Raw genomic sequence first — 12,612 nt, 5'->3', positions numbered from 1 at the left:
CAATACTCCATCTGAAAAAAAAAAAAAGTAAGAGGCCGGGCACGGTGGCTCATGCCTGTAGTCCCAGCACTTTTGGAGGCTGAGGCGGGCACATCATCTCAGGTCAGGAGTTCCAGACCAGCCTGACTAACATGGTGAAAACCCGTTTGTACTCAAAATACAAAAAATTAGCCGGGTGTGGTGGCGCACACCTGTAATCCCAGCTACTCGGGAGGCTGAGGCAGGAGAATCCGCTTGAACCCAGTAGGCGGAGGTTGCAGTGAGCCGAGATCGCGCCATTGCTCTCTAGCTTGACCAACAAGAGCGAAACTCCGTTTCCAAAAAAAAAAAAAAAAAGTAAGAATATACCCAGGCAGGATATTTATAGAGGAAATGCAGCAATCTAATATTTATCATTAATTAGAAAACTTTAGTTTGTAACCAAACAAACCACCCTTCCTCCGCGCCCCCCCCCCCCCCCCCGCCCCATACAAACCCTCCGTTGGCTACTCCAGGGACAAGAGGTGTCACCATCGCTAAGGAGCTGGTTAGGAATGTCCGCTCTCCGACCCTAGCCCAGACTTACTAATCAGAATGTGCATTTACCACGACGACCAGGTCATTACACGCATTTTACAGTTTCAGAACCCCTGCTATAGCCTACTGTACTTCAGCGCCCATATTTTGCTGAAAAGAATTCCCAAGCTGGAGCTGTGGCTCCCGGAGTCTTTCACCAGATGGCAGCAGCCCACTCCTCCCTGTAGCACTCCCATTGTTCCAGGCAGGATTCAGCCGCAGGCTCCTCCGGAAGACCAGGGGTCGACGGGGCGGTGGCGGGGTCGTGCCGAGTGGGAGGGGTCGGGTCTGCCCAATGGGTTCTCCCGGGCGGGGGGCGGGGTTCTATTTCAGCAGCTCGCAGGGCCTTAGGCTCATCCCGAGTCCCGGGCTCAGTATGTGGCGCCTTCCCCGCGCGCTGTGTGTGCACGCTGCAAAGACCTGCAAGCTCCCTGGACCTTGGAGCAGGCCTGCCGCTTTCATGTCCACTCTCCTCATCAATCAGCCCCAGTATGCGTGGCTGAAAGAGCTGGGGCTCCGCGAGGAAAACGAGGGCGTGTATAATGGAAGCTGGGGAGGCCGGGGAGAGGTACGCGGGCGCTCAAGAAATCTCTGCAGCCGCTGGGGTTCGCTCGAGGAGGCCGTGCGGGCACTGACCTACCCACTCCCCCGCTGGCGCTGGAGGCGGTAGTACAGGATGGGAGATTTTGGAGCTCCACAGTAAAAGTTTTCTCGTGTAGGGCGCCTTTAAAACAAAAATTTAGATTTTAGGTCCTTGTGTGCTATGCAGAATCGACGTCATTTTGGAGCCGTAGGGGCTAAACTTCCCTCCCATATTTAAAACCTTATGGTCTTGGGATCTATGGTCTTGTGAGAAATGTGGCACACTGAGCGGTGCAACTGATCTTAATTTAGAGCTTAACTCTGGCTCTTCAGCTGCGACGTGCACCGCAGGTAACGTTCTTCAGTGTAGTTTTATCTTCCTTCCTGAATTCCCTGGGAGTTTGCAAGCTCGGACTTGCCGAAATCCTGCCATGTCGTACGTTGGGCTGTGAACTCCTTTGAGGACTGGGTTTTCAGCATTTCTCCATTGCCCAGGGCTTAACACCGTGCCTGATGCCCATTACTGCTCAATACAATGTTTTATAGAATACAATGGAAAGGTAAGGTTATTATCGCCCAGATTTTTTTTTAAGAGAAAGTTTTTTATAGGAAGATGTTATGTAACAGTTAACAAACTTTGCTGGACGTTGTATATTACATAATGTACCTGCCTTGGTAGAGGGAACACGTCTTTTGGTAATCCGTGGCTGTAGGAGATACAGATAATTTTAATTGCTCCTCAAACCTCAGTGTTTCATCCTGATTTCCATGTGGTATCTCATCATTAGGCTCTTGAAGGCCTTTTTAGCTGTGCCTTAATTTTCCCTTTCATTGTTGACCTGAGACCTCTCCAGTCGATGTGGACACAGGCCTTTCCCATGGTTTTCCTGCCTTGGCCATTTCATCTCTGAGCAGAGGGTGGGCAGAGTAAGGGAGAGAAGAAATAACTAAAACTAGTCAGTTTGGTCTGTTATTAATGGAAAAAGAGGCAAAATAACTGGTTACGTTAAGGCTTTTGTTTATATGCCAATATTGATATGTCAGGGGAGAGTTTTGCAGAAAGGTAGTTTCTAATGTTCAAGTCAGAAATGAAAGACAACCTCTCTGTAGGGTAGTTTATATGCAACAGAAGTTAACCTCAGCTTTTTGAGTTTGGATATTATATCATTTTTTCCTCTCTTGTTCTTCTTCCCCCTGTTTGGACTATTCCCTTACTTCAGAAGGGATTACGTTTTCTATACATGATCATCATTCTTTTGTTTTAAGGTTATTACGACCTATTGCCCTGCTAACAACGAGCCAATAGCAAGAGTCCGACAGGTAAGTGTGTGTGTGTTTAATTCGAATTACACACAAGGAGTTTGTGCAGGCTTTCTTTAGAGGCAGAAGCCAGTTAGGCAGGTCAAGAATAATATAAAATCACAAAGGCAGAGAATAATGTGTTTATTTTTCATTTGTCATTTAGGACTGTCTGGGGGAGACTGTCCTCTCTTGGGTGGGGGCGTGAAAAGGAAAGAACCACAGAAAAGGTGAAGCATAGAAAGACTAGGCAGGGGGCCATTTAAGGCAGTGCTTTTGAAGTACCTGAGGATTTTGTTAGAATGAAACTTCTGATTTCTGAAGTCTGGGTTGGAGCTCAAGGTTCTGCATTTCTAATATGCCTCACGTGTTGTTCGCAGATGAAGCTGACAGATTTTGCTTTGAAAAGCAAGGTTTTAAAGCATAGTTGGATACCAACCTGTTTTACCGGGTTCTAGCTAGTTTTTGGAAGTGTAGACTGTGGGAATCATTCTCAGCCATAAATGTTAGGGAATCCTAGAGATTTTCAAATTCTTTTCTTAAAATATTTGTGTGTTCTAGAAGATCATCATCACTTATCTTTATTTCCCCCTCTCTGTCCCCCTAATTCTTAATTTAGGCCAGTGTGGCAGACTATGAAGAAACTGTAAAGAAAGCAAGAGAAGCATGGAAAATCTGGACAGATGTAAGTATGGTCTTTGTTTCTAGAATTCAGAAGAGATCACTTTGCCTGTTGTAAGCAATGAGATACATAAACATCCGATAAGCAGGTCAGTGCCGCCTTGTTAAAATGTGAGCTCCTTGGGGGCTGTGATACTGTACTAGGGCTCCTGCTGTTTTGGAAACACCTCTGCCATATTTCTAGGGTAGTGCCTTTTTTGTACTTGCCATTCATTGAATGGATAAATTTAAATGAATTAAAACTTTGTGCTGGTGTAGTATAAACTTGAGCTGTGAACACTATTCTTCACTGAAATTACTTGAATTTATAATTAAATAGAAAATGAATAGAAGATCTATGCTAGAAATATTCGTTTGCTCCTCCTCTCTCCCCCTGCCAGATTTGTCTGGGAGTATCGCAGCAATAGGTCAGCGTTCCTGGTTTAAAGAACAACAGCAGATCGGACCTGGTGGCTCATGCCTGTGATCCCACCACTTTAGGAGGCTGAGGTGGGTGTATCATCTGAGGTCAGGAGTTCGAGACCAGCCTGGCCAACATGGTGAAACTCTGTCTCTAGTAAAAATACAAAAATTAGCTGAATGTGGTGGCGCATGTAATCCAGCCTACTTGGGAGGCTGAGGCAGGAGAATTGCTTGAGCTTGGGAGGCGGAGACTGTAGTGAGCCAGGATAGCACCACTGCACTGCATCCAGCCTGGGTGACAGAGTGAGACTCTGTCCCAAAAAAAAAAAAAAAAAGAGCAGTGGCAGCATCCCTTTCTCAGGGCCAGAGGCTCATGTTCCTTGACTGTCTAATCAGGCTGTGAGACAGAGTCAGCCTCCTTGGTCTCTGAGTCTCCACCATTGGTTAAATGAGCAAATGTAGGAACTGTGACTGGTGCTGGGCTGGCCACACTGACTTGTCACTAGGTGGGAGCTAGGCTCCTGAAAAAGGGAGAGTAAAGGCGAACCGGGATAGCCTGATTTCCCAACCTTCCCACTACCCCCATCCTCAGTGTGCTTTGTCTTGTAAAAAGAAAAGACTGGGGGTGCCTGCCTCCTGGGAGGGTTAAATTTAATCTCCATTTAAAAGACTTACTGGAGAGCCTGGCACAGGAAAAGCCTCAGTATATTTGAGTTAAACCCTGTGCTGCTGGATGTGGGACTGCTGAGGGACTGCTGAGCTGCAGTATTTTCTCTGAGTCAGTGATTGCAAGGGGGGTTGGGTGGGGTTGGGGTGGGTTGCAGAGTAGCAGCCTGTCCAAGAGAGCCCTGGGTTGGATGACACTTTTTTTTTTTTTTTAGCAGCCAAGAGACGTCTTTGTGTAAAGCGTGAAGCACATCTTTCCTCTACTTTAATTATGGATAGAAGTATGGCCTAGAGTTCCATTATACACAATCAAAAGTATCTTTGGGCAGAAAAATACCACTTCCACAAGTAAACAGTGTGCTAGGTAAAGTTCACCCTACCTGGATAGAGAATACTGTCCAAAACAGTGTCCTTCATTGGTTTAAAAACTTACTTGTATTTATTTCTGATCATAAGAGTAATATATATATATATATTTTTTAAGAAAATATTGATGCCATAGATAAGATAAACAAATTTAGTCCCTTACCCCAACCTCTGCAATGCAAAATGATTATTAGGTTTAGGTTTTGGTGCATTTCCTTCCAGTCTTTCATGTATTTATTTCATAGTTGTGATTATTGTACATCCATATATACATGGTGTGTATAAAATTTTGTGACCTGTGATGATTGCATTGCATACCATCCTAAAGTTATTGCTTTTTTTTTTTTTTTTTTTAAGACAGGGTCTGGCTCTGTCACCCAGGCTAGAGTGCACTGGCTCAATCTCGGCTCACTGTAACCTCTGCCTTCTGGGCTTGGGATCCTCCCATCTCAGCCTCCCAAGTGGTTGGGATTACACGCACACACCACCATGCCTGGCTAATTTTTTTGTATTTTTTGTAGAGATGGGGTTTCACCATATTGCCCAGGGCGGTCTCAAACTCCTAAGTTCAAACGATCTGCCCTCTTTGGCCTTCCGAAGTGCTGGGATTACAGGCATGAAGCACCATGCCCCGCTGCATAATTTTTTTTAAATTGTTGTTTTCCTATACATATATACTTCTTTCTTTTGAGATGGAGTCTCACTCTGTCACTCTGCAGTGGTATGATCTCGGCTCACTGCAACCTCTGCCTTTCAGGTTCAAGTGATTCTCCTGCCTCAGTCTCCCAAGTAGCTGAGACTACAGGTGTGCGCCACCAGGCCTGGCTAATTTTTTTTTTTTAATATATTCTACAATTTAAAACTTTCAATTAAAAAGTAAACTTTAACATCAAAAATGCAAACTTGGAGAAGACAGAAAAGATCACACACAAGGCTGTCACTTCACACTTGGAAAGTTGCACAGTGGCCAGGCAGAGGCGCTCCTCACTTCCCAGACGGAGCAGCGGCCAGGCAGAGGCGCCCTTCACTTCCCAGACAGTGGGCAGCTGGGCAGAGGCGCTCCTCACTTCCCAGACGGAGCGGCGGCCAGGCAGAGGCACTCCTCACTTCCCAGACAGTGGGCAGCTGGGCAGAGGCGCTCCTCACTTCCCAGACGGAGCGGCGGCCAGGCAGAGGCACTCCTCACTTCCCAGACAGTGGGCAGCTGGGCAGAGGCGCTCCTCACTTCCCAGACGGGGCGGTGGCCGGGCAGAGGCGCTCTTCACTTTCCAGACTGGGCGGCAGCTGGGCAGAGGTGCTTCTCACTTCCCAGATGGTGGGGTGGCCGGGCAGAGGCACTCCTCACTTCCCAGACAGGGCGGCAGCTGGGCAGAGGTGCTCCTCACTTCCCAGTGGGCAGCTGGGCAGAGGTGCTCCACAATTCCCAGACGGGGCGGCGGCCGGGCAGAGGCGCTCTTCACTTTCCAGACTGGGCGGCAGCAGGGCAGAGGTGCTCCTCACTTCCCAGATGGGGCGGCGGCTGGGCAGAGGCGCTCCTCACTTCCCAGATGGGGCAGCGGCTGGGCAGAGGCGCTCCTCACTTCCCAGATGGGGCGGCGGCTGGGCAGAGGTGCTCCTCACTTCCCAGACGGTGGGGCGGCTGGGCAGAGGTGCTCCTCACTTCCCAGACGGTGGGGCGGCTGGGCAGAGATGCTCCTCACTTTGCAGTCAGTTGGGCAGCTGGGCAGAGGCATTCCTCACTTCCCAGATGGTGGGGCGGCCGGGCAGTGGCACTTCTCTCATCCCAGACGGGGTGGTGGCCGGGCAGAGGTGCTCCTCACTTCCCAGACGGGGGGCAGGCCTGGCTAATTTTTGTATTTTTAGTAGAGACAGGGTTTCACCATGCTGGCCAGGTTGGTCTCGAACTCCTGACCTCGTGATCCACCCACCTTGGCCTCCCAAAGTGTTTGGATAACAGGCGTTAGCCACTTCACCCGGCCTTCCTGTACATATATACTTAAAAAAAATAAAAAATAAAAAATAGACCAGGCACGGTGGCTCACGCTTGTAATCCCAACACTTTGGGAGGCCAAGGTGGATGGATCACCTGAGGTTGGGAGTTCGAGACCTGCCTGACCAACCTGGAGAAACCCCGTCTCTACTAAAAATACAAAATTAGCCAGGTGTGGTAGTGCACGCCTGTAATCCCAGCTACTTGGGCGGCTGAGGCAGGAGAATCACTTGAACCTGGGAGGCCGACGTTGCAGTGAGCCGAGATCGAGCCACTGCACTACAGCCTGGGCAACAAGAGCAAAACTCCGTCTCAAAGAAGAAAAGAAATTAATAGACTTTTATTTTTTAGAGCAGTTTTAAGTTTACAGAAAAACGAGTAGAATGTACAGAATTCCCATTAGTCCCTCATTCCTCTTCCCAAGTTTCCTTTTCTTTCTTTTTTTTTTTTTAAAACACAGAGTCGCCCAGGCTAGTGTACGGTGGCGTGCTCACAGCTCATGGCTTACTACAGCTTTGACCTCCTGGGCTCAAGCAATCCTCCCACCTCAGCCTCGTTAGTAACTAGGACTACAGGCATGTTCCTCCACACTTGGCTAATTTTTGTATTTTTTGTAGAGATGAGGTTTTGCTCTGTTGCCTAGGCTGGTCTCAAACTCCTGGGCTCAAGCAATTTACCCACCTCAGCCTCCCAAAGTGCTGGGATTACAGGCATGAGCCACCACACCTGGAATGAACTGGCTTTTAAACCTATCTTTGCCCTACGGAGTGCCAGCTGACATTATGATCTTTCTTAAATATTGGGCTGTACTTTTTTTGTTGCTATTTTCACTTTCAGGATCTCATTTGGCAGTCAACTCTTACCCACCATGCCAGCCTCTGCACCTAACATCCTTTCTCATACTTCTGGTGCTTTTTAGACCTCCCAGTAAATAGAGTGGGGGTGCTAAGTGGGAACAGGTTGCTTTCCTGGATAATAGTAGAGTCAGTTGGGGATCCTACTTGTTTGATTTTGTGTTAAGCAATTGAGTTCAAGGTTTAGGGAAGAGGCAGAGTTTTTCCTAACTGTGCTCTGGGGCTCCTGCCAATAGGGCAGGGACTTAAAGAGGCTTGGTAAGAACAGACCAAAGCTTGACCCCCTTCTCGTCACAGAAGCTTTCCCATCTCGATCCTCCCTCGTGTGAGGCTTCTCTGCTTGGCCCTGATCCATTTGGCTGGCCTTGACTGTGTTAGGACAAACCACTGTTCCATGTAGTTCATTTGAGTTAATTCTAGAATTTTTCTTTTTCTTTTTTTTTTTTTTGAGACAGAGTTTTTTTTTTTTTTTTTGTTTTTTTTTTTTTTTTTTTGAGACAGAGTCTTGCTCTGTCGCCCAGGCTGGAGTGCAGTGGCGCAATCTCGGCTCACTGCAAGCTCCGCCTCCCGGGTTCACGCCATTCTCCTGCCTCAGCCTCTCTGAGTAGCTGGGACTACAGGCGCCCGCCACCACGCCCGGCTAATTTTTTTGTATTTTTAGTAGAGACGGGGTTTCACCGTGTTCTCGATCTCCTGACCTCGTGATCCGCCCCCCTCGGCCTCCCAAAGTGCTGGGATTACAAGCGTGAGCCACCGCGCCCGGCTTGAGACAGAGTTTTGCTCTTGTTGCCGAGGCTGGAGTGCAATGGTGCTATCTCGGCTCACTGCAACCCCTGCCTTCCTGGTTCAAGCGATTCTACCTCAGCCTCGCAAGTAGCTGGGGTTACAGGCGACCGCCACCCATTTTTTTAATATTTTTAGTAGAGACGGGGTTTCACCATGTTGGCTAGGCTGGTTTCGAATTCCTGACCTCAAGCGATCCACCCCCCTCGGCCTTCCAAAGTGCTAGGATTACAGGCATGAGCCACTGCGACCGGCCAATTCTAGAATTTTTCAAAAGGAACGTTTTTCTTCAAAGGAAATGGAAATAAAGTGAAACATATGGAAAGGTAGTTTATAGAAACTGATTTCTTTCTAAGGAATAGACTTGCTGCTTTCTTCCATGAGCCAGTTTCAGCACAGAATGCAGCCTATTTCTGCCCTGTGCATCCCCATGTGTCCTCATTTTCCCTCCCATCTCTGGTGAGAAAGAGCAGAAGTCTCTCTGTTCTTGAAGACAAGGAACCGGTTTTTTTTTTTTTTTTTTGAGACAGAGTCTTACTCTGTCACCTAGGCTGGAGTGCAGTGGTGCAATCTCGGCTCACTGCAACCTCTGCCTCCTGGGTTCAAGTGATTCTCCTGCCTCAATCTCCTGAGTAGCCGGGATTACAGGTACCAAGCGTGGCTAATTTTTGTATTTTTAGTACAGACAGGTTCTCACCATGTTGGCCAAGCTGGTCTTGAACTCGATCTCAAATAATCCACCTGCCTCGGCCTCCCAAAGTGCTGGGAATAGAGGCGTGAACCACCGCCCCGGCCATAATTTTCCAAAACCACTTTCTCTCGCTTTTCAGCCTTTGCATATGCTCTGTACCCCTCTAACCATATGCTTTTCCTCCACTTTGCCTACCTCTTCACAACACCTGGCATGCTTTAGGTCTTAGCCCTAAACTCTAAACTTGTAAAAAGCCTATTTCAGGTTGCTCCAGTTGTGAAATCTAGCTCCCCTTTCGTGGCAGTTGCCACTAATTAGATTGTAATTGCCTGTTTCTTGCCTTTATCACCCCCATGGACTGTCAGCTCTATAGAGGGCAAGAATTGTAACTGCCTCATTTGCAGTAGAATATCCAGGGATTAGCACAGTATCTGGCACATAGAACATGTGCAATAATTATTTGTTGAAAGACTTACTGAATAAAATTGTGTCCAGAATGGGAGGTAAAAGCCATGTATACTGGCCATTCTGAGTTGAAATTAACGAACTTAACTAAACTTATAAATGTGCTGACTAAATTCAGTTGAAACATCATTAAACCCACACCATGTGCTAGGAAATGTATAGGTTATGTGCTGATTGATATAATGCTACAGGTTTTTGTTTCCTGTTTGCAAAACTGTGCATATGTTGTGAAAATGACAGACATTGCAAACATATAAATTGTGGATGAAAATCTGTTATAATTTCACTCCCCAGAAAAAACCATTGTGAACAGCTTGGTACATGTTCCTCCAAATTTAAGCAAAAGTTTACTTACCGTAGTGTTTTCTTGTTTTCTATTATTCTATTATAGCTTTTCAATGTTTTCCCATAAAAATCCACCTTATTTTATCACTGTTCCATAATTAACCAATCATGTGCTGATGGACAGTTGGTTTCTTTTTTTCTTTACTAGAAACAGCACTGCAATGAATATCATTGTACCTATACTTTTGCATACTTATGTATATAAGCTCAGTTTCTGTAAGCAGAGCTGCTTAGTTAAAGGGTAGGAATGTCATGCCTTTAATCCCAGCACTTTGGGAGGCCGAGGCAGGTGGATTACCTGGGATCAGGAGTTCAAGACCAGCCTGACCAACACAGTGAAACCCCATCTCTGCTAAAAATACAAAAAATTAGCCGGGCATGGTGGCAGGCGCCTGTAATGCCAGCTACTTGGGAGGATGAGGCAGGAGAATCACTTGAACCCGGGAGGCAGAGGTTGCAGTGAGCCGAGATCGCGCCACTGCACTCGAGCCTGGGCGTGACAGAGCAAGACTCCGTCTCAAAAAATAAATAGATAAAACAAAGGGTAGGAATGTTGTAAATGTTAATAGATTGCAAAGTGACCATCCGGAAAAGCTGTACTAAGACATGGTGATACACTTGGGGGGAAGAGAGAGCAAGGAAGAGCCTTGAGCTCACAGCCAAGCTCTGAGACAAGTGTGGGCAGTGCTGTGATTAGGAGCAGTGGGAGTTAGGGGGACGGTGTGATTGGCTTCTGCCTGGGGGAAGGTTTCATGGAGGGGAATGTTCCTTTTACCTGTACTTTATTTTTTTATTTTTTTTGAGACAGAATTTCACTGTTGTCATCCAGGCTGGAGTGCAATGGTGGGATCTCAGCTCCCTGCAACCTCCCCCTCCCGGGTTCAAGTGATTCTCCTGCTTCAGCCCCCCAAGTAGCTGGGATTACAGGCGCCTGCCACCATGCCCGGCTAATTTTTGTATTTTTAGTAAAGATGGGGTTTCACCATGTTGGCCAGGCCCATCTTGAACTCCTGGCCCCAAGTGATCCACCTGCCTCAGCTTCTCAAAGTGCTGGGATTACAGATGTGAGCCACCGTGCCCAGCCTTAGCTGTACTTTGAAGGAGAGGCAGAATTGGCAAGAACTTGATGGGAGAGAGGGAGTGATGGTCATAGTTGGAGAAATTGTGTCTCATTCATTAATCACATCTCAAACTTTATGTGACATAAGCTGTGCTCTTTACTGCCAAAACCTGATGTTTCCCTTCAAGTCTTCTTCATCCCAGTAATTATACTTCATCTACCTACCTATTTAAGCCAGAGAGCTGGAAGTCATCCTGAGTTCTTTTATTCTCTTCATTTCCTGCATCTGTGTGTCCTGTCAATTCTACTCCCAAAATAGACCCTGAATCCACTTGTTGTTCCCCTTGTTACCACTGCAATCTTTTTTTTTTTTTGAGATGGGGTCTTGCTCTGTCGCCCAGGCTGGAGTGCAGTGGCGCAATCTCGGCTCATTGCAAACTCCACCTCCCGGGTTCACACCATTCTCCTGCCTCAGCCTCCCGAGTAGCTGGGACTACAGGCGCCCGCCACCACGCCCAGCTAATTTTTTGTATTTTTAGTAGAGACGGGGTTTCACTGTGTTAGCCAGGATGGTCTTGATCTCCTGACCTTGTGATCCACCTGCCTCGGCCTCCCAAAGTGCTTGGATTACAGGCGTGAGCCACAGCGCCTGGCTACCACTGCAATCTTAAGACTAAGTCACTATATCTTTTTTTTTTTTTTTTTGAGACAGAGTCTTGCTCTTGTTGCCGAGGCTGGCGTACAGTGGCATGATCTCAGTTCACTGCGACCTCTGCCTCCCGGGTTCCAGTGATTCTCCTGCCTCAGCCTCCCAAGTAGCCGAGATTACAGGTGCTCACCACCACATCCTGCCACTTTTGTATTTTTAGTAGAGATGAGGTTTCCCCATGTTGGCCAGGCTGGTCTTGATCTACTGACCTCAGGTGATGCACCCACCTCGGCCTCCCGCAGTCCTGGGATTACAGGCATGTGCCACTGCACCTGGCCTATAATAATTTCTTAATTGATCTCCCTGCTTCTACTCTTTCCCCCTTCAATGTATCCTCTACCTATCAGATAGCGATATTAAAAGATAAAGCAAATCCTCTTATTCTGCACCTTAAAATACATTCAAGACTTCACACTGCACCTGGAGTAAGATTCCAACACTTTACAAGCTTCTAGCTTTAGACATACTGGCCTTCCCAATCAGCCCCTTTTATTTTCCATGGATCCCTCTTACATGTTTTTTCCTTATCCCTGGGAAGAATATTCCTATGGCCTACTTTTCCTATTCTTCAGGTTTCAGTTTCAATATTACCTCCTTAGAGATTTTTCCTGCCAACCTTTTTTTTTTTTTTTTGAGATGGAGTGTCACTCCATTGCGCAGGCTGGAGTGCAATGGCGCGATGCCAGCTCACTGCAACCTCCGCCTCCCGGGTTCAAGTGATTCTCCTGCCTCAGCCTCCTGAGTAGCTGGGATTACAGGCACACACCACCATGCCCAGCTAATTTTTGTATTTTTAGTAGAGACGGGGTTTCACTATGTTGGCCAGGCTGGTCTGGAACTCCTGACCTCGTGATCTGTCCGCCTCAGCCTCCCAAAGTGTTGGGATTACAGGTGTGAGCCACCACGCCCGGCCTCCTGCCAACCTTTAAGATAAAGTAACTTACCCATTTCCCTTCCAATCTTGCTGTTTTTCTCTGTCTCAGCTTCCTTTTTATTTTCTTTGTCCTTAAAACCCTGATGGCAATTTGTAATTATTTGTTGCCTTTTCTTCTCCTCTGTGCCTTCCAGTAGATATAGATATTTGCTCCATGAATGCCTTGCTTCTTATTTTAGCTCCAGTGTCTGGCCATATCACAGTCTCGATGTGATCAAAAGTCTTCTTTG

The 12,612-nt window shown here is 47.1% G+C and overlaps 1 protein-coding gene across 1 annotated transcript in view; it reads left to right on the top strand.

Moving 5' to 3' along the window:
* Positions 1–717: 717 nt before the first annotated feature.
* The window catches only part of ALDH7A1 (aldehyde dehydrogenase 7 family member A1), a 51,486-nt gene continuing 39,591 nt past the window's right edge, over positions 718–12,612 (top strand). The window contains exons 1-3 of the mRNA XM_003259902.4: positions 718–1,123; positions 2,404–2,457; positions 3,056–3,121. Coding sequence (XP_003259950.3) covers positions 851–1,123; positions 2,404–2,457; positions 3,056–3,121 — 393 coding nt within the window. The 5' untranslated portion in view covers positions 718–850. The remainder of the gene's footprint in view (positions 1,124–2,403; positions 2,458–3,055; positions 3,122–12,612) is intronic.

The sequence above is a fragment of the Nomascus leucogenys genome, chromosome 2 (assembly GCF_006542625.1).
Source record: "Nomascus leucogenys isolate Asia chromosome 2, Asia_NLE_v1, whole genome shotgun sequence".
NCBI classification, from domain to species: Eukaryota; Metazoa; Chordata; class Mammalia; order Primates; family Hylobatidae; genus Nomascus; species Nomascus leucogenys.
Note: the sequence above shows the minus strand (reverse complement) of the source record. Positions and strands in the feature narration are given on the sequence as shown.